A 27,549-nucleotide genomic window follows, 5' to 3' on the forward strand; every position below is an offset into this window, starting at 1 on the left:
CTCCGAAAGGCACAAGGCGAATGCGAACTTATGCGAACCCCCGGCTTTGAGTGGACTTTATCGCTCGGCAGAAGCGACAAGAGCATGAGCACTCGTGCACATGAGCAAACAAATATGAAGTAAAAGTGCATAAATCAATGATTGACCGTGTCCATCAAACAGTTTTGATTGGCAAGCGCCAAGAAAATATATCCGAAGCGGAGGTAGGCTAGGGAGATGTCTGCGCACAGGGTGAGCAAGTAAGAGTAAGTATGTACATAATGCGCAGGAGACTACGCAAGACAAGCATGCGTCGGATGGATGGGAGCATATGTCCACCATCGATGTCAGGAGTGCAAGCCTAGAAAGGGATAGACGGTATGATACGGGCAGGGTGAATTTGGCGCTGCTAGTTGCTGCCAGTGGTTTGCAATGCATCACGCAGTTCGACGGACAGACGGACATTTGGAGACGTCATGCGGCAACATATGGGCAGCGTGGCATCGCGGTCTTGTGTTCCGTGTGCGTAGTAGAAGTATCGGGAAGTGACGATCCCACGCTGTACACTGCGGGCAGATCGATGACTGGTCATCATCTGGTCGCCAGTACTGACCTCGACAGAAGACACGCCTGGTCAGTTGACGAGAGATTGAGACGAAGAGGTACGAAAAATGACGTCGTAGTCGTAGCAACACCACAGCTCCCGCGTGCATGTGGTAGCACAGCTTCCTGCATTGCAGCAGGTCGCAGCATGGTTCGGACAGCGACATGAGCGCTCGAGCAGATGAATCTATCGTGCACAGGCTCCGTCGCGGCATGATTCGCCGCACGCCCACGCGTAGGACCACAAGTAGTCACCATTGGTGGCAAGTGCCTAGTCGAGTGACAAAGTAGCCGTGCAATCGCCGCAAAAAATCGGCACATATGGGTAGCTGTCAGGAGTCGCCTCAGATTGCGACGTGAGTGGCCTGCATGCGCATGGTAAAAGCTGATAAGAGCCGATCTTGAAGGAGCGGCCTCAAGCTCGCAGATGAAGCGTAGAATGGAGATGCACAAAAAGAGAGGAGGACAAGAGAAAACGGCGCCTACTTTTGAGACTTGTGTAAGAACGAATGCTTCGGATCTGCTAGGTACAGGCAGCGCCACTTGGAGGGTCTCCGAGAGGATCGAACGAAGACTAAAATGGCATTATTTGGCAGGAAAGTTGGCGTAAGTGCGTAGTAGGAAGCAATAGGAAGCTCAGTGGCCAAATCGCGGGCGCGGAGGTAGAGATTGTAGCGCCGCCGATGGTGAGGTCAGACATGGGATTTCCCATGGGAAATTGGGCAGCTGCACTGCAAAGGGGAGATAGTGGCGGCGTCAAATGACATGATGATGGCATCGATCTCCTCGTGAAAAAGAGGAAAACTGGGCCAAGCGCTTGAAAAAGCGCGATATGCGTATTCTTATAGCCAAGGAAATGGGGTCAAAAGAGGGCTTGTCTGCAGGTGGATGAGGGCGAAAACGGATTGGACCGGGATCGTGCGTGGCGCAGCAGACTTGAATGGAGTGAAATTTTATGAGGCGGTCCAAAATAGACTGCGATGAAGAGCATACATGTGGAGATCACGCTCGCTAGTCTCCAGTGCGGGCCTCAACAGAAGAGAATCGTTTTGTTGAATAGGCCAAACGCACTCGACTTGTGTCCAACGAACATGTGGGGCTCAACGTCGAGGAAAGAAAAGGATGACGGAGGTGCGGAGATGGGAGCGATCCGAGGGCACGCGATGACACGCGATGGTACGCGATGGTGTGAGCGCCGAGCATGACTCTCCCCCGACGACTCTCCTCCTCGTTCCTTCCCCGCCCACCGCGCCCTCTCCCCCAGCGCCGCACCCTCAAGATGGACGCCGTGGACCCAGAGACCTACCTCCAGGAGACCGCGGACAAGATCCAAGTCCTCGCACACGAGCAGTACATCACCCCCGACCACCTCTCCCCCGCCTCCGTCGCCCCGAGCCCGCTCGACCAGTTCCGCGCCTGGTTCACGTCCGTGCAGGGCAAGGTCCACGAGCCCGAGGCCATGTCCCTCTCCACCGCGACCGCCGCGGGCGTCCCCTCCGCCCGCGTCGTCCTCTTCAAGCAGCTCGACCACCGCGGCTTCGTCTTCTACACCAACTACGCCTCGCGCAAGTCGCGCGAGCTCGCAGAGAACCCGCGCGCCGCCCTCGCCTTCTACTGGCGCGAGGTCCACAAGCAGGTCCGCGTCCTCGGTCACGTCGAGAAGCTCTCCAGGGAGGAGAGCGAGGCCTACTTCCGCAGCCGCCCCCTCGGCAGCCGCATCGGCGCCTGGGCGAGCAGGCAGAGCGCCGTCGTCGGCGAGGACGAGCTGCATCACCACGTCGAGGATGTTGAGAAGCGCTTCGGCGTCAAGCAAGACGATCCCGATGGTGATATCCCGCTGCCTGAGTTCTGGGGAGGCTGGAGGGTCATCCCGACGTAAGATACCTCTCCGGCGCCCATCGCTTGCTGATCTCGCTGCGAATCGTCTCGCTGACCCCTGGTTCCAGCGAGGTCGAGTTCTGGGCTGGAAAGCCTTCTCGCCTTCACGATCGCGTGCGGTACCTCCGCAAAGAAGGCTCGACAGACGAGTCGCCAGAGTGGACAATAGAGAGGTTGTCACCCTAGCTAGAGCATGTGAGGGCACGACACGATTGCCCCAGGGAAAGAAGTATACAATAGATTTGTACGAGCTATGAATGTTATACAATTCCTGCGTAGAGGGGAAACTCCTTCTAGTGTACATATACGAGGCGGCGATCCTCCATCGATCTAATGGTACATTTTCTTACATCGCATTCGACTCAGTCATAGCTTCAACTCGCCCTTCGCTGCGCTCGAGCACGTCTTTGCCCTCGCCTCAAACGCGTCTTTCGCCCCCTTCTCGTCTCCACGCACCCATTTCTGCATCGCGTCGCCCTGCAGCCCGCGGCCGAACGAGAACGTCAACGGCGGCAAGCGCGCGAGTGCGGAAGGCGGCTGAGCCGTGTTGACGACTTGATTAATCTCGTGCAGGTACAGCGCCGCGTCAGCGTCAGACAGTCCGCCTATAAGATTGTTTGGTGAGGCCGTCTCGAGACGGAAAGCGCTCGATGCATACCGGAGAGAAATACGACGCCCGCGACCCCAACAGGCACCGAGCGCGCGAGTGTGGTGGCTGTCGCGCGCGCGATCTCGCCCGCGCTCGTTGTCGCCCGCGACGGGTGCTTCAGCCCGGGCTGCGCGAACGACGGCTTAAGCAGCGTGCCCTCCAACAACACCCCGTACGCCGCGCAGCGCGCGTAGATGAGGCTGATGGCCCGCGCGTGCACCTCGACGCTCCGCCGTAGGTCCGCGTCCGCGCCAAAGTCGACGTCGGGCTCGACGATCGGCACGAGCCCCGCCTGCTGACTCACGGCCGCGAAGCGCGCGAGGCCCTCGGCCTGCGCGGCGAGCGCGGCGTCGGTGGGGAGCGCGTGCGCGTCGCAGAGGATCGGGGCGCGCCATTTGGTGAAGCGCGCGCCGGCGGAGCGCGCGGCGAGGAGGCGCGGGAGGAGGTCGTCGTGGCCTTGGGTCATGGGCTCGGAGGGAGAGAGCGGGTGTGGGTGCGAGTCGGTGTCGGCGCGCATGCCGGGTATGATACCGCGCTGCTGTAAAAGGGGAGCAAGCTGGAACTCCAGGAGCGTTTCGGAGTAGAGGATCACGCCGGAGATGTATTCTGAGGAAGAGGATAAAGTCAGTGAGGTCAGATAATGCGTGCTCCGGATGAGGCATGTGCATACCGGAGGGCAGAGTCTCGTATAGACACTCTCTCCAACGCCTTCTTTGCTCTCGCTTCTCCTCGACCGACAACGACTCGTGCTTGGTTTCTTCTCCGGCGGCGGCTAAGAGCCTCGCCTCCATCCCCTCGGGGGTCTCGTCTGTCGCATAGATGCCTCTTCCGCGCGGGTTCACGAGCGCATTCGCGATCTTGATCAGCTCCTCCGCAACCTCTTTCTTGTGGTTCGGATAGAGCGGCGAGACGTCGCCGGGCTCGGAGTACGCACCGGTAGAAAACGTGTAGCCCGGAGTGCTCGTTGCATTCGGATCGGCCATGGATCGCGGCGCCGTCGTCTGTAGTGTATTTCACGAGGCGGTGGGAATGGGTCTGCTCGAAGAGTTTATAAATGGACGTGAGGGCCAGTCAGTCAGGTGAGGGTTCTCATGATCTTCCGCTCGTCGTCCCGACCGCCGAGTTGGAGCTGGAGAGTGCGACCGAAGACCCCTATGTCGCTACCCGCTCCGAACCGCACAGTATCCATATCATCGTTCAAGGCCAGTGGTGGTGGTGGTGCAAGAGAAACTCCGGAAGCCGAACACGCGCGCCACCCGACCTCTGCTCCGAACCTCGATGTTCAGAACATCCACACATGCCTCTCCGTCCAACATAATTTCCCGCTCTCTTGCGGCTGCTCGCGTTCATAGGAGATTTGCGAGCCAAAAACCACAAGGATTCCGCCTAGAAGACTACCGCTTCGACCCACGCCCGTCATGGGTCTACACGTTGTCCACCACCCTCCGGCTCGTCCTCATCCCTAGTGCGCGTTCTCGTTCTCCCCTAGCTACATCATAATTGATCCTGCGTGCAGGTGCGCTCGTCTACGCCGTGTTCTTCGCCGACTTTGGCGAGAAGGAGCACGTCTTCATGCCCGTACGCCGCTTACAGTTTCCGTCCGCTTGCGAATCATGATGCTGAGAGGGGTCCTTGCGTCGGCTTAGCCACGGCGATGGTTGGAACGACAGAAGGCTGCGTTTTTCACGCTCTCGCCGGCGGAGCAGGAACTCACTGAGAAGGAGGTAGAGGCGGATGCTGGTGCAAAGCCTGCTCTGCCATAAGCCATATGCCACGGATACCGAGCCCAGCGCCATGTGCGGGATATTTACAGAGCGGCGAGCTCCCGACGCTCGTTGTGCTGCGAGTTGCGAGGAAGAGTGCATTTATTCCACAGCGGTCCACATTTACTGTTTAAAATATGACTCTGAAAGCGATGCAAATGCGGTAGCAGCCCAACGGAAAATGATACGGACGTCGCTGTGATGAAAGCGAGGGGCGAGTGAGGAAAGAGACGAGACGATGTCGGAAGGGGGTGGAACGTGGAGGACGACATTGACGGCGACGAGGCTGGAGGAGTTTGAATGCGAACCTTGTCATGCAAAACTGTGCAGCTGAGCGATGCACACATCCCTCGACGCCGCCCCTGCCCTTCCACAACATCCTCTCTATCCTCCCCACCCTCACCCACACCCCCTCGCCGCCGCAGCGACCGACCTCCCACCCCCGCACATCCCCCACCCGTCCCTCCTCGTTTTCGCTCAGCCAGGCGCACCCCCCGATGCCGACCGACACGCCCTCAAGCGCACCTACCTCGCCCTCCTCTCCCCATCCCAGCTCATCGAGCTCTGCCTCGCCTTCGATGCCAACATCCCGCCGCACGTCCAGCACTCGTTGTGGCCACCGGACCTGAAGGCGTCCATCGCCGCCCTCCAGGCCTCCGCATCGACCACCCAAAATCCTCCCACCTCGGGCGCCGTGACCTCGTCTAGCTCTTCCACCCCCGCAGACGGCCCACCGTCGCGCACCGATGCGCCACCTATGGGCTCGTTGGTGGGCACCGCGCCCTCGCAAAACGGCGCTGGTTCACCGACGCCCGCCCCGGCAAATCCGACGCCGCAAAACAGCCAATCTCCTCATCCTGGCTCTGCCCCGCCGCCCAACTGCGGGCCCGCTGGTATCCCTGCGCCGATCCCCTCCTCGTCCCAGCCTCCCCGACCTCTGTCAATACAGGGCCCGTACCCGCACGCGCCGTACGCGTTCCCCCAGGCTCACCACCCACCTGCATACCCACACGCGCCCTACTACCCCCCTCCCACCTACCCCGGCCAATTCCCGCCGTCGCATCCGCCGTCACACCACCCCCCTTACCCCTACCCGCCCTCGTACCCGCCCTCGCACCCGTACCTTCCTCCGCCATCCGCACAAAACCGGCATAGCTCGCCCTTCACCACCGCGCCCCTCACGCGCCACCCGCTCCCGCTACCCCCGCCGGACCCGACCGCGCCCGCTCCGGACGATCTCCCAAGCTATGAGGACATGATCGTCGAGGCCCTCGGAGACCTGGGCGACCCCGAGGGGTGCGCGCCCAAGGCGGTGTTCACCTGGATGGCCGCGCACTACCCTCTGCAGACGAACTTCCGCCCGTCTGCGAGCCAGGCGCTGCAGAAGGCGTACAAGCGCGGCCGGCTCGAGAAGAGCGACGGCGGGAAGTACAGACTGAATCTGAGCTGGGACGGCCCGGTGAGTATGCTCGCATGTGTGGTTCTCCTTTGTGGTTCTCAATTTGGCCGGTGTATATAGGCTTCACGAAAAACGACTCGTCGTCCGCAGACGAGCGGTATCTCGCAACAGCAGCAGCAGCAGCAACAGCAGCAACAGCAGCAGCAGCAACACCATCATCACCAGCAACAACAACAGCAGCAGCAGCAACAACAACAACAGCAGCAGCAGCAACAACAACAAAGCAACCCTTCAGCTCCCCCATTCACGCACGCACCCCTCGCACCCCACCCCGCGCCCCAGCATGCCAACTCCCTCACACCAGGCACCGCCCCATCACAGACGCAGCCACCATACTCGAACTACATCTACCCGTTCGCGCAACTCGGACAGCAAGGCTACGGGAGCGGCGGCTTGTACCCAGGGTACCCGCCCCCGTCGGGCACCGCCTCGGCTCACGACCTCGCCCATGCCCACGCCCATGCCCACGCCCATGTCGGTGCGCATGCGGCGAGCGAGGAGGACGTGGGCGAGGGGAGCGACGCGTGGGAGGCGGCGCAGAATATCCTCAAGGCCATCAACTTTGGGTCGCTGCTGCAGGCCGCGGACGGCGCGCGCGCTCCTGACCCCGCGCCCGCAGACGCAGATGCAAACGCGACGTCGTCGTCGATCGCCGCGGCGGGCGCTCCGCCGCCGGTCATTGCGAGCGGGGTGGACGTGCTGGGTGGATGGCCGCCCGCGTCTGTGGCCCCGGCGCCTCCGCTGTCGACCGTGCAGTCGCAGTCGCAAACGGTGCCGGTGCCGACAACGCTGACGAACGAGGACCGCGCGGCGCTGCAGGCGCAGTTGGCGCTGCTGGCTGCGCAGCTGGCGGAGATCGCGGAGGACACGCTGGAGGAGGACCTGCGGGGCGGGGGGATGGACGTGGATGGCGAGGCGGATGCGGATACGGACGTCGATGCGGACGGGCACGAGGACGGGGGCGGAGGTGGTGGTGGTGGGGACGGAGGTGGGGTGGAGGGTGTGGAGGGTGCGGAGGTCAGCGAGGAGGACGAGGACGAGGATATGGAGATGGTGCCAGTAGATGTTCCGATCGTGCAGGGGCTGCGGACATGAAATCTTTTCTTTTCTTTTCTTCCTCTCTCTCTCTCTTTCTTTCTTGCGCTGGTGCTTGTATCGTGCTCCGCGAAGGCGTGTCGTCTCTCCCATCTTTTCGCCCGCTGTCGCCGTCCCCGCCCCCCCTCGCCGTCATCACCGTCCTACATCGTTGTCATTCGCCCTCTCCACACGCCGCACGCCTTTTTCTTGTAGCCATAGACACACGCGTGGGCGCTAGTAAGCAGTCCCCATGGCGCCGCCAACATAATATAATTCACGCTCACGCTCGCCCGAGAGTCGAGGCGCTCCAGCCAATGGACCGATGAGCGAGCACGCGGTGCGTTGTACGCAGTGGATTGACAGGCAGACGTCAGCTCTGGCGACAACTACGAGTCGGCTGTGTCGCGTGCCGTAAAAACTCATGTACGTGCGTGCATAAGTAAATATATACGCGGGGCCCGCTTGCTGTACGTACATGATTAACGACACTCCGCCAGTGAGCTCCAGCAAGTCACTTACAAATGCGAGGAGGGGGATGCGGGGAGGATGCGGGGAGGATGCGTCGAGCGCGGTCACGTGCGCGCGACGGGGACCTGAGTCGGGGGCGCGCGCGCGCGACGTGGACCCGGGTGTAGTACGTCCTATTCAACGTTCAAAGCACCCGGCTGCGGCTCCGGCTGCGGCTGCTGAGGGTATCGAGCCGAGTCGAGTCGAGTCGGGGCGTCGGCTGGCTGATCGACGCGGGCAATGCGGCGGCACGTGCTGTGCTCCCACACGAGCGCGCACAGCAGCATACGGCATGATGGGTGGTTGGCCGTGGATCCTCACTTGAGTATATGTAGGCATACATAGGTATACATACCAGTACAGCATGCTTGCTTGTGACATGGCTGGGCTTGGAGACCTGAAGCTTGGACTGACTATGTTTCTGCATAAAGATCTGCAATATAGTACAGTAATGCATGGACCCATATGGACCCATATAGAATTACTGACAGCATTGAGACATGCTAGCAATGTTACATGATGCTGCAGTGGCAGTTGTAGCAGTGGCAGTGGCAGCGGTGGTAGACAAAGCCAAATAGTAAGACTTTAAGTTTGAAGCTTGGTATTTGGCATATGTGCATGTGTGTGAGTATTCTAGCAGGACCTAGGCAAGCCTGGGTGTGGTGGAATTAGGAATGGAGGCACAATTATATTGAAAGTGCTAGGCATGTATGTATGAGCTAGAGAGATGTGCTTGGGTTATAAGAAAGAGGCCTATGCCTGGGCAAGTATGAGTTATTGTGCTAGTGGTACAGCAATAGAGAAGCAGTAGAAGTAAGCAAGGGATAGGTAGGTAATAGACATGAAACACTTATAAGATAGGCTGGTGAGGCACTAGAAAAGCAAATAATAATAAGGCAGTATCCATGGTATATATACAAATGCTTTGTGACTTTGATAGGATATGTCTATGTGTGAGTTTGGGATGGGCTTGTATAGGTGGCTTAGTATGTTGTAGAGGCACATTTCTTCTTGACCCTTAACTACCACCACCTTCTTTGTATATTGTGGAGAATACTAGATAGTATCAGATAGCAATAGTAAAGCAGATTATGTTGGGTTATAAGAGGTACATACAGTGGTGGAAGAGATTTGCATAAGGGTGATGAGATAGAAAGTGGGATCTAGGCTACTTTTAAATCACACACTCTTGTGGGTAGTAGGCATTTCGGCCTGAATTTGATATCTTTTCAAACTCAGCTTGCTCATATGCAGGTTGAGAGAAAGCTCAAAATATCATTTATGGGTAGCCTTGATGCTTGGAAAGAGATTCAATTAACATAAAAAGGTAGAAGAAGCATAACATAACAGTTATGTAAATTTTTTGAACACAATGGATGGTGTTTTGGCCAGGACTAGAACTAGTGACTGGAGCAAAATAAAACTGCTTGTTCCAACTCACCTATTGCACCAAGCAAAAGCTTATCTCTATCTAGCTAACAAGCATTTCCCCCTCATGAGTCAGGTTGGGTGACATATTCCGCGCAAAGATCATCATTTCAGAGCAGCAAATGCCGAAATCGGTACTACCACCCGGAAGCAGACGTTGACGCAGAACGACCGCCTTCTGTGTTTGTCAGCAACGGAGACTAGGTGGGATCTGAATAGACGAGTGCGTGCATGCTGCCGCTGTCGCGCAGGACGCGCCGAGGCGGCGGCGGAGGACGGGGAGCGGGACGAGCAAGCGAGGGGCGGCGGACAGAATAGGATACATGCGTGTGTGCTATTTAAAAGGCGGACGGTGTCGGCGGAGGGCGGCTGCCAGGACGTGGATCGCGGGGAGGATCTGAGCAGGTCCTGATCCGCCGTCGCCCAGCCGTCCCTTCATAATCCTTATCGCCCTGTCCTCCTCACCCCAGCGCTCCTCCCCAGCGCCCCTCCCCGCTCCCTCTGTGCCCTGCCCCTGCGCGGCACACACCCCGCCCCCTCCATGCACCCCGATGCCAGACTCAATCCTCCGAACAGCAGAGATTGCAACCGTCGCGATCTCCCAGTCCGTCCCCGTCGTTCGTCTCGTTCGCCGCATCCCCCTCACCTCCCTCTCCCCGCAGGTGCAGATACAGCGTCCTCTGTGAGTCGCCCCCCGCTTTCCCACCCTGCTCGCTGCTCATCTCCCCCGCCCGCCATCAGCCGTATGTGAGTCCCCGCCCCCGCCCCACGCCCGTCTCGTCTCGTCTCTCATTCTCTTCCACAGACGCGGTCTTCGTCTACGACTGGCTCATCTCGTAAGTGACCCCTCCCTCCCTCCCTCCTCTGCTTCCCACGCTCACCCCATCCCCCTTCTCTCAGCCTCGGCGAAGAAGTCGAGCTTGTGCGTCCCCCCCGCCGCCGCCGCATCCTGTCCCCCGCTTATCACCGCCTAGATCCACCATGCTCGCTGGACCTCCGTCAAGGCCGCCTACCTCATGTGTAGGTACTACCCCCTCCTCCTCTACCCCTTCCACATATGGGGCTGGGTCTACGACCACGACTACGCAACATGCAAACGCATCGTCATCCCCCTCTACACCTCCCTCGTCCCCCTCGTGAGTCCCGCCCCTCTGCTCCCCCGCTTCCCCGCATTCATCGTGTTTTTCCGGCCCTAGCAACTCTCCGCTCAAGGTGCGCTCTCCGCACGTGTTTTCCCCGCGTGTATCTCACCCCCTACCCCCCACCCCCACCCAGTCGTCCTCATGCTCCGCGCCTACGCGTTCACCGGTCGTCGCCGCCCCGTCCTCATCCTTCTCTGTGCCTCCCTCGCAGCCATGGTCGGCATCCAGCTCTGGGTCTTCACAGACACCCTCGTATGTAAGCACCGCCCCTCCCCACCCCGCCTCGCCTCGCGTCTCCGCAGACTGATCCACCCCCCGCCAGTCATCCCCGGGCTCTTCGATCTCATCAGCGGGATCGGCTGCTTCCCCACCTCCGACCTCAGCGACATCAATCTTAGCACCGGCGCCCACCCCAAGTTTGGCGCCGTCCGCCTCGCCGTGAGTCCCGCCCCGCTCCCCGCTACAGCCACGCGCCCTCATTGACCAGTTCGAACTTACCCACCCCGCCCCCGCCCTCGCCCTCGCCCCCGCAGCTCTCCTTTGTGAGTCTGTCCCGCCGCTCCCGGTGCGCGGCGTAAGCTAAACAGGTTATGGCGACCCCCGCCCGGCCCGCACAGCTCGTCGCCTTCCTCTTCGACCTCCTCACCATGTCCATCATCGTCCTCGTGCGTCGCGTCCCGTTTCTCTCCCGTCGCGCCGTCATCGTCCTCGTGCTGATTTTGCTCGCCTTTTCGTGACCACGCCGCCCGTGCAGCATGTGCTGTGGAACCGCAGCGCGCAGGGTAGCCTCGGCCGCACGTTCCTCAGGCAAGGTGAGCCCGCGTGGCAGCCCGTTCGCGGGTCGGATGGACCCTCGCGTTCTGACGCACCATCGCATCGCATCGCATCTTACCCAGGGTTCCTTGTTTTTTTTACCATGAGCGCGCTCAACGTCCTCTCCGCCGCGACGTACTTCGCGTGCGTGTCTCCCCCTCTCTCTCCTCCCTTCCTCGCGCGTCTCCGCGTCTCCGCGTCTTCGCTTCCGACCGCTCACGCCGTACCCCCGTATCCCGTGTCCCGCAGCCCGAACCGCGAACAGAACGGCCTCGGCTCCTTCTTCGCGTTCCTGCTCCCCAACGTCCTGGTGAGTCGCCTCGACACGGCCCCCCCCCCCCCCCCCCAAAAAAAAACACGAGCGTCCCGCTGACCGCTCGGCCTCCTCCCTTTTTTTTCCGTGCGCGCGCATAGGCGTGTCGTCTGTGAGTCCCCCGTCGTCCCCCGTTCCGCCGACGCGTCGCTGACGCGCACCTCCCTCCCGAACCATCCTCCCGAATCGAACGAACCGCACCGACGCGCCAGCGTGCTCATGCTCCGCCGCCGCGTGTCCCCGACCGAGACCGAGCGCTCGCGGCAGTACTCGGAGATCGTGCGCGCCGCCGTCGCGGGCGCGATCGGCAGCCCGGACGCGGACACGGACACGGACGCGGGTCCGTCGGGGGAACGCGGGGGGGCGGACATCGCGATGAGCGTGCGCGGCGAGTGTGCGCGGCGGGACGTGGGTAAGAAGGACGACGGGTGGGGCGAGGAGGCGGACGAGGCGGACGAGGCGGCGGCGACGGCGCAGGGCGAGCCACGGCGGACACTGACACTGACACTGACGCGGACGTGGACACGGACACGGACACGGACACAGCGCGAGCGGGGATGGACGCGGGAAGGGCAGGCGGAGGGAGACGGCGACGGCGGGGTCCGCACGCGCGCTGTGCTGGCGGACGGGCTCGACGGGGGTCCTGGGCTGCAGTCGGGCCGGTCGATAATGCACGTCGTCTGAAGCCAAAAGCGCGGGAAGCGCGGGAACGGCGCGCGCGCAAAGTAAGCCCGCGTCGCGGCCCCCTCGCGCGAGGGCGAGGGTGAGCGCGCGCGGGCGTGGACGATGGAAAAGCACAGAGCGGGGCGCCCCGCGGGTCGGTGCGCGGCGTCGGCGAGTCTCAGTTCGGGCGGGGCGCCGTCTTTTTGTTCGCGAGGGGGGCTCGAGGGCTCTCCCGCATCGACATCGATCGTGGCCCCGCGAGCGTCGATTCGTGCGCTCTCGAGGGCGGGCGCGCCGAGACGAGCGAGGTGCGCCGTGCCCTGCCCGTGCCCGTGCCGCACGATTTTGCGCGCAATGGATACTTTACAGTCTACAGACTGCGCGGCCCCGCCAGATTTCACGGCCCCTCTCCCCACCCGGCCGCGCGCTGTCGGAAGGATCGGACTCGGAGGAGGCCGACGCGCCGCCCGCGATATCCCACCCTCCTTTGATCTATTTGCGGGCTCAGGCTCAGGCTCAGGCTCAGGCATGTGCATGTGCGTGCGCACGGACGCGGTCGGACGCCTACGCGTACATTAGAATCTCACTATACATAGATCGTCGCAATGAGAACGTCTGCTCGAGCGGTTCAGAAGCCCTCGTAACAAGCCGTCACCCGCATCCTCAATACCCCACATGGCATCCGATACACAGTGCGCGGTGCCTCGCGAGAACTTGATTGAGACCGTGAAGCTCTCTGAAGGGACTCGCACGGCTCGGATCCCGTCGGTCCGCGATCGCGTCCGCTCTGATGCAGTAGTAGTGTTATCGATGTACTGTGATATCAGCGGCCCTTCATTGCGCTTCGACCTTCCTGTTCTATGGACGCGCGCGCCATGTGCACAGGCACCGCGGGCGGTAGCCTGCGGGCGCAGAGCGGGCGCGGGCGCGCGGGTCTGCACCTGGGCCGCCGCGGACTCGGTGCGGGCGCCGGGGGCGTCGCGCTCGGGGTGGAAGCGGGTGTGGGTCGTCGGAGAGAACGAGGACTCGCCGGCGTACAGTACGGTGCGCGTCTGCGCTCGACGCGACGCGACGCGCTCACGTCGCGCGCGGGTCGAATTCGAATGGGCCGGCAATGGCAGTCGTGGGCCTCGCTCGCTGGCCGTCCAACAGAGCGCGTCGCGCGTCACGATGTGCGTTTCGCACAGAGGGGACGGCCCGCGTGCGCGTGCGCGTGCGAGTCGGGTGCCGGCGTTCCGGATGACTGAGACGGTGCGGTGCGGAGACGAGGTGCCTGCTCGTGCACCGTAGTACATGGGTTTTTTACCCGCGACGATCTGCGCGCGCGGGGACCAGTGGCTCGGGCTCGGGCGGTCCGAGTGTCGTCCAGACTTTCCAGAGGCAGGTAGGCAGGTATGGCGTCCGAGGCCAGAAGCAAGCAACGCAACGCAGAGCGGCGCGGCGGCCTTCCGAGGCACATCGACGTCCGAGAGACAGGGCGCGAAACAGAAGGGCGGCCGACCGGGGAACTAAGCAAGACGCGGGAGAAACGTGGAAGTCTGGAAGCGTCGCTCGCTCTCTGGGCCATCGCGAGTGACGCTTGGACGCCGGGCGACAGCAGACAAGCAGACAAGCAGACAGCCGCGCGCCGCAATAACTCCCCGTCCGGCAACCCAGACGCTGCTTCGGGCGGCGCACTTCCCTCCAGGGTCCAACAGCCCAGCCGCTCGCCCACCGCGAACGGGTCCCTGTCTGTCAGACAAAGGGCGATCCTCCAGACTCGGAGCATGGGCCCATGTCGGACGCGACGCGCCTGTCGTCCCGCTGCCAGGCCATATCGAGCTTTGACCCTTCCAGATCGGGGCGACGGGCCAGGGGCGGCTGAGCAATGCGGGGAAGTGACAGCGCGGGCTACCGCGTGCGCGTGCGCTTCTGTCGACGACGACGATGCGAGCCTGTGGCGGTCGACAGGGGACACGGTGCGGGAAGCGGGACCAGTGGCGCGCTGCTGGATATGGCGGCGAGGATGCCGTTTGAGGGCGACGTCGTGCGGCCCTCGCGCCGCTCCGTCGTCGTCGCCATCCATCGTCGTTGGAATGGACCCGAGCTCAAGCGGCATCCGTTATACTTCAGCTTCTGCGTCTGCTTCGCCCGCTTTGCCGTCGCTCGCTCTGGATTTCGACACGATCAACGTGCATGCACGCCAGATGCTGCGTTGAGGGCAATCCCAGCGGGATAGACACGTCCATTCTCGGGACTTACCAGACAAACTGCGTGTACGCCCCCTCGATCCAGGTGCGAGTCTCCTCGAGTCTCCGCCGCGGTGCGTTCCGTGCACGTCGTCGTGCACTAGAATGCACGCAGCGTCGCGCGAGGCGCGCGCCCTGGCGCCTGTTGGGCCACCCACCCACTTCGCCTCGCCTCGCCTCGCCTCGCTCCAACTCGCACGTTCATGGCAGATGCGATGTCTCACTTCGTGACCTCATGCACGACCCCAGGCAGCGCGCGCATGCACACACGCACACAACAAGCCAACCGTCCCACAGACGCCTGCACGTCCAGAACCTAGCCCCGCGAACGCGCCCGTCGTCCTCTCTGGCGCAGCTCCTCCCATTCCCGAGCCGGCGCGTGGGCCGAGTCGCGAAACGAGCTGCACCGGACAGCTCAAGTGATCGCGCACTTCTCCCGTGGACGACGTGCAGCGCGTTCCTTTGTGCGCCTCGTCGATGACACATGGCGCCGACACACCTCCGCTGGCCACGGCTGCCTGCAGCGACGTCGACGCAAGGTCCGGTGACTGCTGGCCAGCCGCCCGTCGTACCGCGTTCTGGAATGAAGCCTACCGTCTCGCGAGTCCATGCGAGTAGCGTCTAGAAAATGCCCTCACGGCTTCCCACAGAACGTCATCTTGCCCTGCTGAGCCCGAGCCAGGTCACGTCTGCATGCGCATCGCGTGACCCGCTCGTCGTCACTGCTCAACCATGGCCGAGCTAATGAGGTCCCACGCGCGGCGCGCGGCGACTTGAAACTTGCCGATGCGGTTTGAAGTTGATAGGTGTGCGACTGCGCGCTGATGCGGGGCATGGAGGCTGGTCTGTGGCCGTCGAGGGGCGGCCGATGGTCTCTAGGCACGGCGGGAATGCCAGCCCGAACGGAGCCCCTATTGAATGGGGCTTCGGACGCAGAAGATCCAGTGTGTTCGGCCGCACTTACTGTACGAGCCTATGTGCTTGTTTTCTCTCGCCAGTTACCGGCGCGCGCCGTGCGACTTCTCCTATCCCATTCATTTCGCGAGCGAGCGGTAGTGTGGGGAAAGGAAAGCGTGCGCACGCGGCATTCATGAAACGACGGACCGCGAAGCAGCATGACGATCGGACCCCAGCGCCTTTCACGCCCTTCCCCACATTAAGGAAGTGCGTACGTGGTTCCGCCAGCCCCTCCGGACGGTAGAAGACACGGGCGGGTCGTGACGCGGGGCGTATGTACGTCTTAGCGCGCATCATCGTAACGAATTACGGTACCACCGCGGAGATGCCTCCAGGCCTGCGAGCCTGCGAGCCTGCGCCCGAGTGACGCCGACCTGACTCGACTTCCCACCGTCACCGTCACCCGAGCGCGCAGGCCAGGAAGGTCACCCAATCTGGTCCCGTGCCTGCCAACCCGTAGATATGATGGGGCGAAAACGGATCTGCCGCGCGCGAGCGATCTGGTGATGACGGGCGGACGCGTGCCGCACTTGAGTGAATGAATGAATGAATGAATGGATGAATGAATGCGTTACGCACCTTTACGCATCCCAATTCAGTGCTCGTTTTGGACGGGCGCACGGAGACCTTACATAGTCCTGGTACTGCCAGACATGGCATAGGCTCGTCCCGCCGGCCCACGGCGTCCAACGACACGACACTTACCCAACCGCCGACACTTATCGCGTCTCGGCATCCGTACAGGCATCGACGACGAGCGACGTGAGCCTACGTGAGTCCGCCCGAAGCCCATCCGGGTCAGTTCCGTATTCCGATGCTGCCCCAGCGTCCGGATATGGTATGGGAGCCCCTGTGTCGCAGCAGCCAACCTGCCGTCATCGTTTCGTCGATGATGACGCTTCCGATCGACCGAATGCGGGGCCCCACACCAGAAGAACATACAGGACGTCTCGCGAAGCTGCGCGAAGCGCGTACGTCTCCCGCTCCAAAAGTCGTGACCGCGTCGAGTTGAAATCCGTCGCCCGAGATCAGAGGCCCTGCCCGGCCGCGTGCCGCCAGTGTGCCACCACGAACGTCGAACGTGTCTGCGACGCGGATCAAGAGAGATCAGTGCCTGCCACGGTCGACCCCCTCTGATCAGCCAGTTGATATGTGTCGCGCAGAGCACGATGGGGAGCGGCAGGAGAGACAGGAGAGGCACTATGGCGACTGCTGACCGGCCGTGCGTAAAAAGGGAGTGCACGCGCGCCGAAAGGCGATACGAATCGGAATGCCTGCCTTGGAGGGACTCAGGAGTCGCGAAGCGCCGGTCGAGCCCGGTCGAGGCAGAGTCGGAGACGTCAACTGATGTCAGGCGAGTTCGGGTTGGATGGGCAGTGCGGGACGGTGCGTCAGCCATCCGTCATAGGTGGTATGCAACAGTTCCAAGCTTCGGCTTCGGATGCCTCGATGGAGTTGTGTGAGCGGTGCACAGCGCCCCCATGACCATGACGCAAGTCAAGAGGCGCGCCTACCTAGCACAAAAATGTCTCACAGGATGTATAGTCCGATACAGCACTGTTCGAGGCCGATTGCCTCCACCGACGTCGTACATGAGCTCATTAGGAACGCACGTCCGAGCCGGCGCACCGACCTGTTCGGCCTGACCTCCCATCTCAGAAAGTTGTTTGTATAGATTTGCATCCGATGACGGGGAAGATCGTTTTACTCGACCACGCAAGAGAGCCAGGCGCGGGATCGAGTGACATCTTTGAAATCGCACACGCAAGAGGCCCAGGATACTAGTGTGAAGGAGCGGGGCGATAGTCGAATAACAAAGATATCTGCGCACGAGTGCAGGTGAAGTGAGGTGAAGTACCAGAGATAGAGACAAGTCGACACCGATCGCGGAAAGAAGCCGCAGGCCCCAAACAACGTCTGATTCCAAGTGCTGGCCAATTTGATCCCGCCGCCGATCGACATCACGCAAGATTGGTCTGCGTCGTCCAACCTACAAATGTCCGTCAGCCAATGACGGGACGCGCGCGGAAGCAACTCTGCTGGCACCCACAGCGATACCGACGCGTTGAAATTCGCGATCCCGACAAGTTGCGCCCCGTGCCAGACGACGCGCACAGGGCGCGGCAGCGACCAATAACAAAGATAGAGCACCCCATGGCTCTGTTCATGTCGGAACGACAAAATCGGGGCGTCAAGTTGCGCATATACCGACTGGGATAGGGCTTCCGCCCTCTGAGACACCGCCCTTCGCGGGCTTGACGCTCAAAGGCCGAGCCCATCGTCAAAGTCCGCACAGGCTCTCGAGGTGCCCGCATCTACGAACCGACGCGCGAATTGAGATCGCCGTCCTTGCACCAAGAGGATCGGGACACGGCTGCACGCCAATGGGCGAACAGCCCGGGAGATAGAGGTGGGGCGAGCAGCGTAATTTGATCCTGTACGAGTCGATTCCGTCAGACTCGTGCCGCAGAGACTGTCCGACGTGCCTTGGATGACCAGGAATCTCATCACCGTCAAGAGCCGAGCACCCCGGCATGCCAACAAGAGCCTACAACAGGCCACGAGAACCTCGTCGAGGTCGGAGCTGGTCGGAGACGACCTCTGAAAGCAGACGGCCGAACTGGACGCGGCCAGCAACGAGCCGAGGCTCACGCGCACGGCCCCAGGAACGTCGGCCAGCGTCGGCCTCGTCCCAACGCCCGAGGCCACTCCACCAACGTAAAAACAATACGTCCTCACTTGCGCGTTGGCCCTACGACCCTCGAGCCAATATCGGCCCCATTGGTCGCTCACATCCGCCCTCCAGGCCGACCTGAGACAGCCTGAGGCCCAAGACCTACTCGAGACTCCTGATCCAGATTCGGTTTTAGAATCCAATCCAACGTAGAAGATCTCGCAGAGCGACCTGCTAGAAGAATCCCAAAGCCTCTAAACGGCAAGCGAGGGATCGTCCCCCCATAAGCGTGCCCAATGAGAGCCAGCGCGAGCCCCCTGCCGCGCGCGGCGGCGGCTCCAGACCACTGCGCAATTGCAAACCGCCATAGTAGCGCATGAGTGCAGATTCGGTGCCACGATCTGCGACCCTTTTCGCTCTGCCGAAATTTGCAAGAATTGTTGGTTTATTTGCAAACACCCTGTACGACGTCGCGCCTTCGCGTCACGACCGACCCCGTGCAGGGGCGGGCGCTGATGTGGGTGGGCCCTGGCGCATTTGATATTCGTGTGGCACGGTCATTGGCTGCTGGCGCAATCGAGACCAGCCACGACCAGCGACGGCCGACTCGCCATGGGCAGGCAAAACTGCGCAGGGCTAGGCCCGGTCGTGACTGGCTAGTAGCGAGAGATACGCCGCTCCTGCGCTCCCCATGGCCATAGCGATTCGAGTGGGTAGGGGGGGCGTGCGCGCTGTGTGTGCCGAAAGCCCTCCAAGGTGCGCATTTGCAGCAGAGGAAGAGACGACGATCGGGAATCGGGCACCGCGGCTCCCGTCCAGCAGAGAGTCAGAGACCGACGAGCGAGACCGACGAGCGAGACCCAGGCGGGAGGAGCGTTCCCGAACGGGCGAGCGAGTGCGCCCCCGTGATTGGCGGGCACTGACCGTGGCCTGTCGCGCGCGCGCTCAAGCGCTCAAGGGGCAGAGAAGGACAGGGAAGGACGGATGCGGGAAGGAAAGGAGTTCGCGAACGCCGCCGTTGACGTATCCTGACATCCGACGGGCACCACCGCCCACCTTGCTCGTACCGAGGACCCGAGCCGAATCCAGAACATCGCGACCCGCCAGAGCAGAACAACGTTTGCGCCCTGGTTCCCGTCCATCCACGTCTGGCTGCTCCAATCCGAATAGCAGGCCGACTGCGTCCTGAGACGATCAACCACGCAGACGTCTGGCTTTGTAATAAACACAGACACCGAGCGGTCTCTGACAAACCTCAAACAATGACCTCAGCCGAGGCCGATCGCGCAACAGATCCCTGGAGATGCACGATAACCGCAATTCATTGGCAGTGGTATAGGATATGTACTGGAATACAAAGGATATCTTCCTTGAACACACACATGGCACGACCCGAATAAAGTAAACTTGAGATTGAATAACGAGCGCGCGCGACGATAACCCATAACCAAACCGTATGAAATCCACGAAAAAGAAAGACACACGAACGAAAAATAATCTCAATGGAAGGGAGGCGAGGGACAACCCCCGCGGATGCATGCGGCATCCCAATGCGAAAGCACGATAGCGAGGAGGCGATAGAGTGGAAAGCGAGAGAGTGCGCTCGAATGGGATCCAGACGACACACGAAGGGAGCAATGACGGGGACCCGGGAATAAGATGAAGAAAAGTCCACGAGGGTAGGGGTAGGGTAGGGTAGGGTAGGGGTAGGGTAGTAACTACTCGTACACGGAAGGAAACGATGGACGCAGACGGGTAAGCGATGATAGTACACAAATTTACAAAGCAAACGAACGGGACAAAAACGAGACGAGACGCAACGAACTTTTGGGAGAGGATACGAGAACTGCAATGCAAGGGGGCTCGCGACGCGTGGAGGGGATGTTCCTGACGAACGAGGTGACACGGACGACCCATTAGGGGTGAGGGAGGATGATATGAGCAAGCGATGTCGTGATGTCGTAAGATAGAGACAAATAAGTGATGTCGTGATTAGGATCGTCGGCGTCGTGTCGTCGTCGATGGTATCATATGGGCATGTGGTATGCTGTGGGGAACAATGCAATGCGAGGCTGGGGTAACCAGATGAGAACGAAAGCCCGGGTCGCGACGACTAGCGCCGAACGACCTCCTTGCCAGGGAAGAGGAACAGCCGCTTCATGGAGGGCTGCACCTCCACCTCGACTTCGACGATCTGCGTCTTGCCGTTGATGACCTGCTTCTCGAAGCGAATCTCCTTGCGCTTCGGCATGGGCATGATCGGGTAAGTCATCACATTGTCGTAGGACCACGAGCGCGCTACGAAGAATCAAGGTTAGAACCAGATCGGTCACGCACAAACCGTGAGACTCACTTTCAATGACAGGCCTCTTCGGCGCGGGCAAAGAGCCCACTTCGCCAGGCTCCGGCAGCTCTGGAATCGTGCCCTCCTCGCTGAACTGGCTCCCTCGACGGCTGAGGGGGCTCTTCACAAGGCTGCGCGTTGAGCCCGATCGGCAACTCGAGACAGACGACGTGCCGCCCGAGTGCGACGACGCAGCCGAATGCGATCGAAGTTTCACGTTCGGGACCAGTAACATCCCCTCAGCCCCCGGCATCACTAGACTGTGCTCCTTGCGGCGCGCCATGGGGAGGGACTGCGGGGAAGCTCCGGACAGAGACGTTCGCGAGTCGGTTCTCCTCACGAAAGTGAGCGGGTAATTTGAAGACACCTCCTCCTGGGTCTTGGAGCGCATGCTCGCATTGAAATCGGCAGGGGCGGGTGCGTGAGAGGCCACTGGCGTAGTGTTTTCGCTAAGGGTGGAGTAGACGCCAACGGAACGATGCGGCGAGGCGGGGAAGGACCTGTAGGCAGATGCGCGTTCCTCGCTCCCCACAGCCTGCTTGTTGGCGGAGTCGACGGACGAGATGGAGTAGACAGAGGACCTCCAAGCATCGGAGCCATCCGTCCAACCCGGAATGGGCTTGCGCTCACGTGACGGGGCCTGGTTGTTGAAGGGGTATGACGATCTCTTTGGAGGCTCAGGGCAGAGCGCAGCCTTGATGCGACGCGCAGCCATCATGACTCCACTCTGGTACTCCTCTGCGGGATCGGAAGGAGGAGTTGTGTCTTCCTCTTCGTCGAAGACTGCGAGTCGGACGGGAAGGGGAGGGAAGTTGTACATGCGCGCAAGGGCTGCGACGCTGGGGGAGATGGAGGCGTAGTCGACGGTGTCACCAAGGATGTTGTCATCCGAATCGACGGAGGTGGAAGTGCTCGAGGCGCTGTCATCGATCTCGCTGACGGGCGAGGGAATGCCGGTAAGCGAATTGTGGGGGACGGGGGGCAAGGTGGGGGAGTCGGGCGCGTCGCGGTCTGGGTTGTAGTTGATGGGGAAGCCACCGTGGATGGTGTTGAGGTCGGCCAAGCGACACTCGTCAGAGCAATACAGCGGGGTGGGGTTCTGGTCGATGACCGTGCGGTGTTTCACCGGAACGGCGGGTGTGGGTTGTGCCGCGGCAGGCGGTGCAGCGGGAGCGGGGTTCTTCTTGGAGTCTGAACGCTTGATGGTGCCGTTAGGCTTGACACGCCCTGTTCCGCGAGCGAGGCCACCGGCGGTCCTGGCGCGAATGGTGCCGTTCTTGGTGCGCGCGTGGCGGACGGGGTGCGCGTCCTCTGTGTGGTTTTTCGGGGCTGAGGGACGAGTGAGAAAGAAGGGGAGAGACGGGATGTTGTTTGCGACTCACGAGAAGGGGAGGTTGGGGACGACGGAGGCGGGGCGGGCGTGGGCTGTTGGGGGACGGGGAGAGGGACGGGGACGGTGTAGCGCTTTGGGAGGATCTGGCGAGCGCAGACGGGACACCAGGAGGTGTCGAGGTGATCCATTGTTGTGGAGGGAGGGGTGCGTGTGGATGTGTGTGGCGTCGGGGACGGGATGGGAGGAGGGAATGTGGACGGGAAAGGAAGAGAGGGAGGACGACGGGCTGGGTATTTATTGATGGATGGCCCACCGGTCCACCGCTGCTGAGGGCGCCACGGGGTCGGGACCCAACGAACAAGCCCCACCAATCCTCTCCCGTTCCTGTTTCGTCCCGGCTCGCCCGATGTTCTGCCTCGCCTCCGACCCCCCAATAGCCCCCAATTTCCCCGCGGCAACTCGGCTCGTCCGCCACTCCGCTCTAGACCCTCCGTCCTCCCCGCCCAGCCAGCCAGCTTCGCCTCGCCTTTCCTCGTCTCAAAGCGCAGCTGTCTCGTCTCGGGTCACCCTCCATCTCCTTGTCCTGCGCCCGCCACCTTCCAGCCACGATCCATCACCCCAGCCGCCACCCACGCTACAGATCCTCCTGCCCTCCCATCCGATTACATCACACACCCGTCGCCACCCGTCTTACATATTTCATAGCGCCAGAACCCGCCTCGCCTCGCCCGGAAAAACACATTCCTTTTTCCCTCGCCTCATATCCGCGACCCCGCGACTTCCATGTGCTTGTTGCCATCTGCCCTTATCGCCCTCGGCATCCCCCGCTCCCCCGCATCTCCCACCTCGTCCGCGTCCCTCCCCGCCGCCGCTCATTTGCCTCCGTCCGAGTCCGCCTCCTTCGTCTCCTTCTGTCAGCAGTCCCGACTCTCCCACCGCGCACTCCGACGACTCTCCGTCGTCCGTCGCAGCTTCATTCCTTTCCTTGTGTCCTTCATTTTATCGCAGCTCCGTCCACGCCTGTACATAAACGCAGATCTAGCATGTTTTGCCTCACTTCCATATCGATATGACCTCAACAGCCAACATTGCCATCAAACTCCTGCATCCATGTGTCACCTCACATCGCCATCACCCCTCCCCCTCTTGTTGTTCGTTGCTCACCAATCTAGACGCACGAGCCGGCCCCGCCATCACCATCATCCGCCGGGCGGCATTCCACCACCAAATTCCAGCCCTTGAGTTGCCGAAACTGTATTGGTCCCATCGTTGACAGCGCGTCAATTCGGACACCCGCCTATCACCCAATCCGTCTTACTTGCTTATGTCCTCGGCTCTCCCTCCCAAGCAAGCGCTGCGATCTTCGCTCTTTCCCGAGATCGCGTGTGGACTTATGGGGACTCAAAGGCACGTCTTCTCATCCCGGCCAGCAAATCAGCGCCCGCAGAACACCGTCTTTGGCGGGCCCGCCCTGCCATCCCTCTGCTATACCTGGACGCATCTGCCGTTCCACCCACCCATCCTCATCGTCTCTGGGTCGCCGTTCGCAGCATCCAGCACAGGCCGACGCTCCTTCATGCATACACCGCACACTGGTAGCGTCTAATCATATATAGCCCCCGCCAACAGCGCCCAGCGGCTTCGCGCGGCGGGGGAACCTGCGTGAGTAAGTGATGCCCAACACTGATCTCCCGGCCGATTCGCCGACGTGGGTCTCTTTGCGTGTCGAAAATTTGCCCCCGAGTCGCGCCCGACCCTCGATCGCCGCCAGTGTCAATGGAGTTGCATGCTATCCCGCTCGGGAGCAGTCCGGACGCTCAGCGACGCATGCTCCCAGTCGATCGCTGACCCACACATCTATCTCATCTCGGCGGTCGCGCGCGCCTCCGTGCTCCAGTGTTTCAACATTCAGACTCCCGCCCGGAACAGACACTATGGGTCCATCATCGTCAACCACGGTCGTCCGATGATATCATGCCCTAACACGTCGGTCATCGCTGCAGCGTCAAATATCTCTGGCCCCCCTCTTGATTCGCCAGCTTCCGTCAGCTTTCTCAGTCTTCCCGACTCGGAATCGCATCTCCCGATGTCCCTTCTTCGCAGAAGAATCCCGCATGTGCGGATTCGAAATGGTCCTCTGTAAGGCCCTAGACTTGGAACCGTGTTCCCCATGTACTTTACCGGACCGCCTCTCTCCACGCGGACAATGACACAGGATGCTGACCTGTCCATAAGTCGGCGGTACCCTGCATCAGGATATGATTATCTTCTTTCCTTTGTCCCATCGACGCCGCAAGGACGAATTACATTTACCAGTAAGCCAACAGGGGCAGATAGGTCCTTGTGGCACTGCCGTATCCAGACTCGGCTTCCCCATCTCAAAACTGACGCCGACATCACGTTTGAGGCCAAGTAAGTCCAAATGCACGCGTCTCGGCATCCGGCCGAGCGCGACTGCTATAGCCATCTCAGCCTGTTCCCCCGCCTCCCCAGGTTCCCCACTGCCAGCAACAGCATCATGATCTTGATGTCCACACCGCCACAGTTGCGAGCTTACCCGCGTCCGCATCCCTGCATACCCGATGCGAGCGCGAGCAGGATCGCACGCACGCGATCCCACACCCGCACCACTACTGTGCCCTTCCCCTCCCCCGCATACATGGAAGCAGCGTGGCATACGGAGATACCCGCGTCCATTCATTCCCGTTAATCCCCCACACTGCCGGCACTCATCAGCCTCTGCGCACCTGTCCCGCCCGATGCCGTGCGCCCCCGACAGCTCTCCCCGCACACCACGTCGCTGCCAGCAACGCACCGCGATTTGGCGATCCACGTCCAGCACAAACCACAAACGTGATAGCCCGTCGGGGTGGTCTATTCACCGATGCCAGTCAGCGCCAGGCAGTTGCCAGTACTGATGCCCGGAGCGCTCGACGAAGGCCGACCTTCGAAGCTCAGAGTCGAAGCTTCATTCGCTCGCTGGCGCCGCTGCGGGAACAGGCCCGCTTCTAAGAGCCTGCATCTCTCCCCGGCCCACCGTACTCGTGCGGACCTATTTCGGTCGCGGTCCGCGGAATCCACGAATCCGAGTCTTTGCCTGCGCCACCACGTCTCTAAAGCGAGTTACTTATATGTTCGGAAGTCCGACATATCCCCTCCCTCTCTCGCCGCACCGTGCCCACCCCTCAGGCTCATGATTTATGCAGGTACGGAGGGTTTCAGTCCTTTGGTGCAACGCACGGTGGCATGCCATGGCAGATCGCACCCATGCTACGTCGGAACCAGGTCGGATGCCGCGATAGCCGCGGGTAAGTTCTCAGGCTCGACGTGAGTGCGTGTGCACTGGCGAACGCGCAGCCTTAACGGAGCCCTCCACAGCGCCTAACACGAACAAGGCGCCCGGGCGTTCCCGCGCGCCCACATATGTCCACAGGTACGCCGCAGCGTCAGATCGAATGCGCATTGGCGTGTAATACTGTGTAGGACACAACAGCACGTATGGAATACCTGTTGCCCTTGCAGGTAGACCTGTTGTGGATCACGTCGGCGAGCCCGGTTCGGCCGCTGTTCCGCAGCCTCAACCCGCTTCATCGAGCTCGACGCGAGCTGCGCCCCTGTTGCCCACCACCGTCGATATTCCTGTCCTTCCCGCGCTGGATTTCACAGGCGTGCGCGCGCGCGCCAATTGGGAGACGGACCGGGCGCCCGCGAGGTTCGAATTCTTCCGCGGTGGCGGCTGCGTCAATCTGGAGTCATTGGTCGATGCGCGATCGAAGCATCGCTCAGGACAGCCGGAAGGCTTATCGGGCCTGCTTCCAGCCACTGGGGTGCGCTTCCTCGAGCGTCCGTTTCTCGCGCTTCCCGTCCTGGCGCTTCGACTGCACCCACAAGCCGCATTTGCGCTCCCTTGCACGATTGGCGGGCGCGCGTTGTGCGGTGGGTAGGCTGCAAGAAGGCGACGACCGCTTATGAATTTGTAAAGGCGTTAAAGGCCCCGACGCACGCTAATCGAAATCTCTGAAACGCTGAAACGCTGTTTTTTTTTTGCTTTTGACGCGGCCGCGGCGTGAGCGCTCTCGACCAGTTCGCGACCCAGCGATCCAGATGCGGGACCACGCAAGCAAAAAGGTTCCGTTGCAACAGTCGCAACGCACGCGGGTGCACGCGTCGCCCGACATCGGTTGACATGTGATACTTGATGCGTCCGCCGTCAACTCGTCGAGGCTTGTCAGCGGGGCGCCCGGTTTCGTAGATAGATCAATGAAAGTCAAACATATGTCCACAGAACTATCACAGGTCGTCCAGGCGTGGCCGCGTGAGCTGTGTGGATCGCCACAGTGCACCCTAGTGCACCTCGATGATGATTTCCAGGCCCGGCGCGGCACCTCCGCCTGCTCGTGGCAGACCACAAGCTCTACACATCGATTGCCCGACCCCGGCCGGGTCTCCACTACAGATTGCTCCTTACCGATATGCGGGAACACTATTAGATGAAAAAGCACGCCGGTGCAATATACCTGTGCACACTGACTTCCCCACATGCATGCGCAGCGCTTTGAGCTGATAAGATTGATCTGATCCATCACGGAGGACCCCGAAAAATCACGGTTCCGCATACTGTGCAGCCAATCCGCGTGCGAGTCGCATCTGCTTGTCCAATGAGATCCGTGATGAGGCCGTGAGGTGACGTGAGACGCGGCGAGGCGAGGCAAGGCAAGGCGCCCTGTGGGGCCTCGCAGGAACTCGTGTGCAATTGTTTAATCGTTCCCCAGAAATGGAATCAAAATGGCGTGGGCCCGGCATATGTAAAACACCTGTCGAGCTGTTCGACCCAAAGCGTCGGAGAACGGACGCTACTATCCTGCACTATGCTATCAAGAATACCAGTCCGAGACAATACAATTCTGCCTGTCATCCAGATCTCGACAGAGGCCATGCCTGCACACAAATGCCATCTACATGTCATAGCACCACTACACGGACATCCAGCACGTTGGCGCAGGACATGCTGCCATATTAACGCGCACGGTCAAGTAAGCCCTACACAAGGTCTGGGCTCAGTGGGGCCGATTTATTTCGAGGAATGGAGACGAAGGAGGGTCCATGTCCGGGAACAGGCCCCACCGTTGTCCTCAAGCCGGGCCAATTGTACATCGAGGAGAAGGGAATTTGAGAAGGTCTTGACATGATGATGGCCTACAACCTCCTCAGTTGTGCCTCATACGGCCATGTCTAGGCCAAAGGTCCATAGGTTGGGATGGTTGCGAATTTGACACAGCATCGAGGAGGGTTCTGCTTACAGAAGATAGTTCTCGGTTGGGCGAATTATGCATGATGTAGTACTTGACCGAACAGAAAGTCTAGAAAAGCAGGTCTTAGTGCCGCCTGGTTTCTCGGCAAACATCCTACCGTTGTCAAGCTTTCGCATGGAGAGCAATATGGAGCATGTGCTCGCGAGAGGACGCGCCACGGACGCATCTCCGAGCTACAACAGACGGCACGGAATCAATCCCGGTTCCGCTGCTTTGTCTACGGCGAGAGAACGAGTTAGGATGACGTCGGGCGGGGGTCTTTGAATCTCGCACCTTCTTTCATCATGAACGATCACTGATCATCGCACCCTAATGCCACGACAAAGAACATTCTCGCCATCGAGTAGCGCAGATGATCGCATTTGAAGATCAGGCCAGAATCCTCGCACCCCACCTGACCACCTCCGTGTGATCGTGACCTGCGACG

General features: G+C 60.9%; 13 protein-coding genes across 13 annotated transcripts; 8 read left to right on the forward strand and 5 right to left on the reverse strand.

The window, feature by feature from the left end:
• Nucleotides 1–1,861: 1,861 nt before the first annotated feature.
• HETIRDRAFT_475078 (uncharacterized protein) lies at nucleotides 1,862–2,751 on the forward strand (the record flags this gene model as incomplete). Its single annotated transcript, XM_009547970.1, has 2 exons — nucleotides 1,862–2,457; nucleotides 2,529–2,751. 2 exons carry the CDS (start codon nucleotides 1,862–1,864, stop codon nucleotides 2,644–2,646), a joined length of 714 nt encoding a protein of 237 aa, XP_009546265.1. The 3' UTR covers nucleotides 2,647–2,751.
• Nucleotides 2,752–2,826: 75 nt separating this feature from the next.
• On the reverse strand, nucleotides 2,827–3,656 carry HETIRDRAFT_317352 (uncharacterized protein; the record flags this gene model as incomplete). The annotated part of the gene is made up of 2 exons (XM_009547971.1): nucleotides 2,827–3,065; nucleotides 3,119–3,656. Coding segments are annotated over 2 exons (777 nt in total), but the record flags the coding sequence as incomplete, so codon positions are not given.
• Nucleotides 3,657–4,387: 731 nt separating this feature from the next.
• On the forward strand, nucleotides 4,388–4,872 carry HETIRDRAFT_426985 (uncharacterized protein; the record flags this gene model as incomplete). The annotated part of the gene is made up of 3 exons (XM_009547972.1): nucleotides 4,388–4,574; nucleotides 4,626–4,687; nucleotides 4,756–4,872. The coding sequence occupies 3 exons, from the start codon at nucleotides 4,388–4,390 to the stop codon at nucleotides 4,870–4,872; spliced, it is 366 nt and encodes a 121-aa protein (XP_009546267.1).
• A 2,088-nt stretch (nucleotides 4,873–6,960) lies between these two features.
• Nucleotides 6,961–8,209, reverse strand: HETIRDRAFT_458939 (uncharacterized protein; the record flags this gene model as incomplete). Its single annotated transcript, XM_009547973.1, has 4 exons — nucleotides 8,195–8,209; nucleotides 8,070–8,139; nucleotides 7,928–8,001; nucleotides 6,961–7,873 (listed from the first exon to the last, which is right to left on the reverse strand). A coding segment is annotated over exon 4 (558 nt), but the record flags the coding sequence as incomplete, so codon positions are not given.
• HETIRDRAFT_451379 (uncharacterized protein) lies at nucleotides 7,643–8,209 on the reverse strand (the record flags this gene model as incomplete). The annotated part of the gene is made up of 4 exons (XM_009547974.1): nucleotides 7,643–7,873; nucleotides 7,928–8,001; nucleotides 8,070–8,139; nucleotides 8,195–8,209. The coding sequence occupies 4 exons, from the start codon at nucleotides 8,207–8,209 to the stop codon at nucleotides 7,643–7,645; spliced, it is 390 nt and encodes a 129-aa protein (XP_009546269.1).
• Nucleotides 8,210–11,982: 3,773 nt separating this feature from the next.
• Nucleotides 11,983–12,927, forward strand: HETIRDRAFT_439989 (uncharacterized protein). Its single transcript, XM_009547975.1, has one exon. It carries the CDS (start codon nucleotides 12,398–12,400, stop codon nucleotides 12,851–12,853), a length of 456 nt encoding a protein of 151 aa, XP_009546270.1. The 5' UTR covers nucleotides 11,983–12,397; the 3' UTR covers nucleotides 12,854–12,927.
• A 1,522-nt stretch (nucleotides 12,928–14,449) lies between these two features.
• On the forward strand, nucleotides 14,450–15,127 carry HETIRDRAFT_451382 (uncharacterized protein; the record flags this gene model as incomplete). The annotated part of the gene is made up of 2 exons (XM_009547976.1): nucleotides 14,450–14,966; nucleotides 15,027–15,127. 2 exons carry the CDS (start codon nucleotides 14,450–14,452, stop codon nucleotides 15,125–15,127), a joined length of 618 nt encoding a protein of 205 aa, XP_009546271.1.
• Nucleotides 15,128–15,742: 615 nt separating this feature from the next.
• Nucleotides 15,743–16,858, reverse strand: HETIRDRAFT_451383 (uncharacterized protein; the record flags this gene model as incomplete). Its single annotated transcript, XM_009547977.1, has 3 exons — nucleotides 15,743–15,988; nucleotides 16,039–16,103; nucleotides 16,165–16,858. 3 exons carry the CDS (start codon nucleotides 16,856–16,858, stop codon nucleotides 15,743–15,745), a joined length of 1,005 nt encoding a protein of 334 aa, XP_009546272.1.
• A 611-nt stretch (nucleotides 16,859–17,469) lies between these two features.
• On the forward strand, nucleotides 17,470–18,285 carry HETIRDRAFT_451384 (uncharacterized protein; the record flags this gene model as incomplete). The annotated part of the gene is made up of 3 exons (XM_009547978.1): nucleotides 17,470–17,649; nucleotides 17,728–17,869; nucleotides 17,930–18,285. 3 exons carry the CDS (start codon nucleotides 17,470–17,472, stop codon nucleotides 18,283–18,285), a joined length of 678 nt encoding a protein of 225 aa, XP_009546273.1.
• A 1,153-nt stretch (nucleotides 18,286–19,438) lies between these two features.
• On the forward strand, nucleotides 19,439–20,268 carry HETIRDRAFT_409480 (uncharacterized protein). The gene has a single exon (XM_009547979.1). The coding sequence runs from the start codon at nucleotides 19,636–19,638 to the stop codon at nucleotides 19,789–19,791; it is 156 nt and encodes a 51-aa protein (XP_009546274.1). The 5' UTR covers nucleotides 19,439–19,635; the 3' UTR covers nucleotides 19,792–20,268.
• On the reverse strand, nucleotides 20,247–21,998 carry HETIRDRAFT_434148 (uncharacterized protein; the record flags this gene model as incomplete). The annotated part of the gene is made up of 3 exons (XM_009547980.1): nucleotides 20,247–20,431; nucleotides 20,487–21,788; nucleotides 21,860–21,998. 3 exons carry the CDS (start codon nucleotides 21,996–21,998, stop codon nucleotides 20,247–20,249), a joined length of 1,626 nt encoding a protein of 541 aa, XP_009546275.1.
• Nucleotides 21,999–22,114: 116 nt separating this feature from the next.
• On the forward strand, nucleotides 22,115–24,822 carry HETIRDRAFT_451386 (uncharacterized protein; the record flags this gene model as incomplete). Its single annotated transcript, XM_009547981.1, has 4 exons — nucleotides 22,115–22,832; nucleotides 23,087–23,352; nucleotides 23,410–23,472; nucleotides 24,274–24,822. 4 exons carry the CDS (start codon nucleotides 22,115–22,117, stop codon nucleotides 24,820–24,822), a joined length of 1,596 nt encoding a protein of 531 aa, XP_009546276.1.
• Nucleotides 24,823–25,046: 224 nt separating this feature from the next.
• HETIRDRAFT_147652 (uncharacterized protein) lies at nucleotides 25,047–25,856 on the forward strand. The gene is made up of 3 exons (XM_009547982.1): nucleotides 25,047–25,118; nucleotides 25,189–25,243; nucleotides 25,294–25,856. Exon 3 carries the CDS (start codon nucleotides 25,309–25,311, stop codon nucleotides 25,780–25,782), a length of 474 nt encoding a protein of 157 aa, XP_009546277.1. The 5' UTR covers nucleotides 25,047–25,118; nucleotides 25,189–25,243; nucleotides 25,294–25,308; the 3' UTR covers nucleotides 25,783–25,856.
• Nucleotides 25,857–27,549: the final 1,693 nt, after the last annotated feature.

This window comes from Heterobasidion irregulare (assembly GCF_000320585.1).
Source record: "Heterobasidion irregulare TC 32-1 unplaced genomic scaffold scaffold_05, whole genome shotgun sequence".
Classification (NCBI taxonomy): domain Eukaryota; kingdom Fungi; phylum Basidiomycota; class Agaricomycetes; order Russulales; family Bondarzewiaceae; genus Heterobasidion; species Heterobasidion irregulare.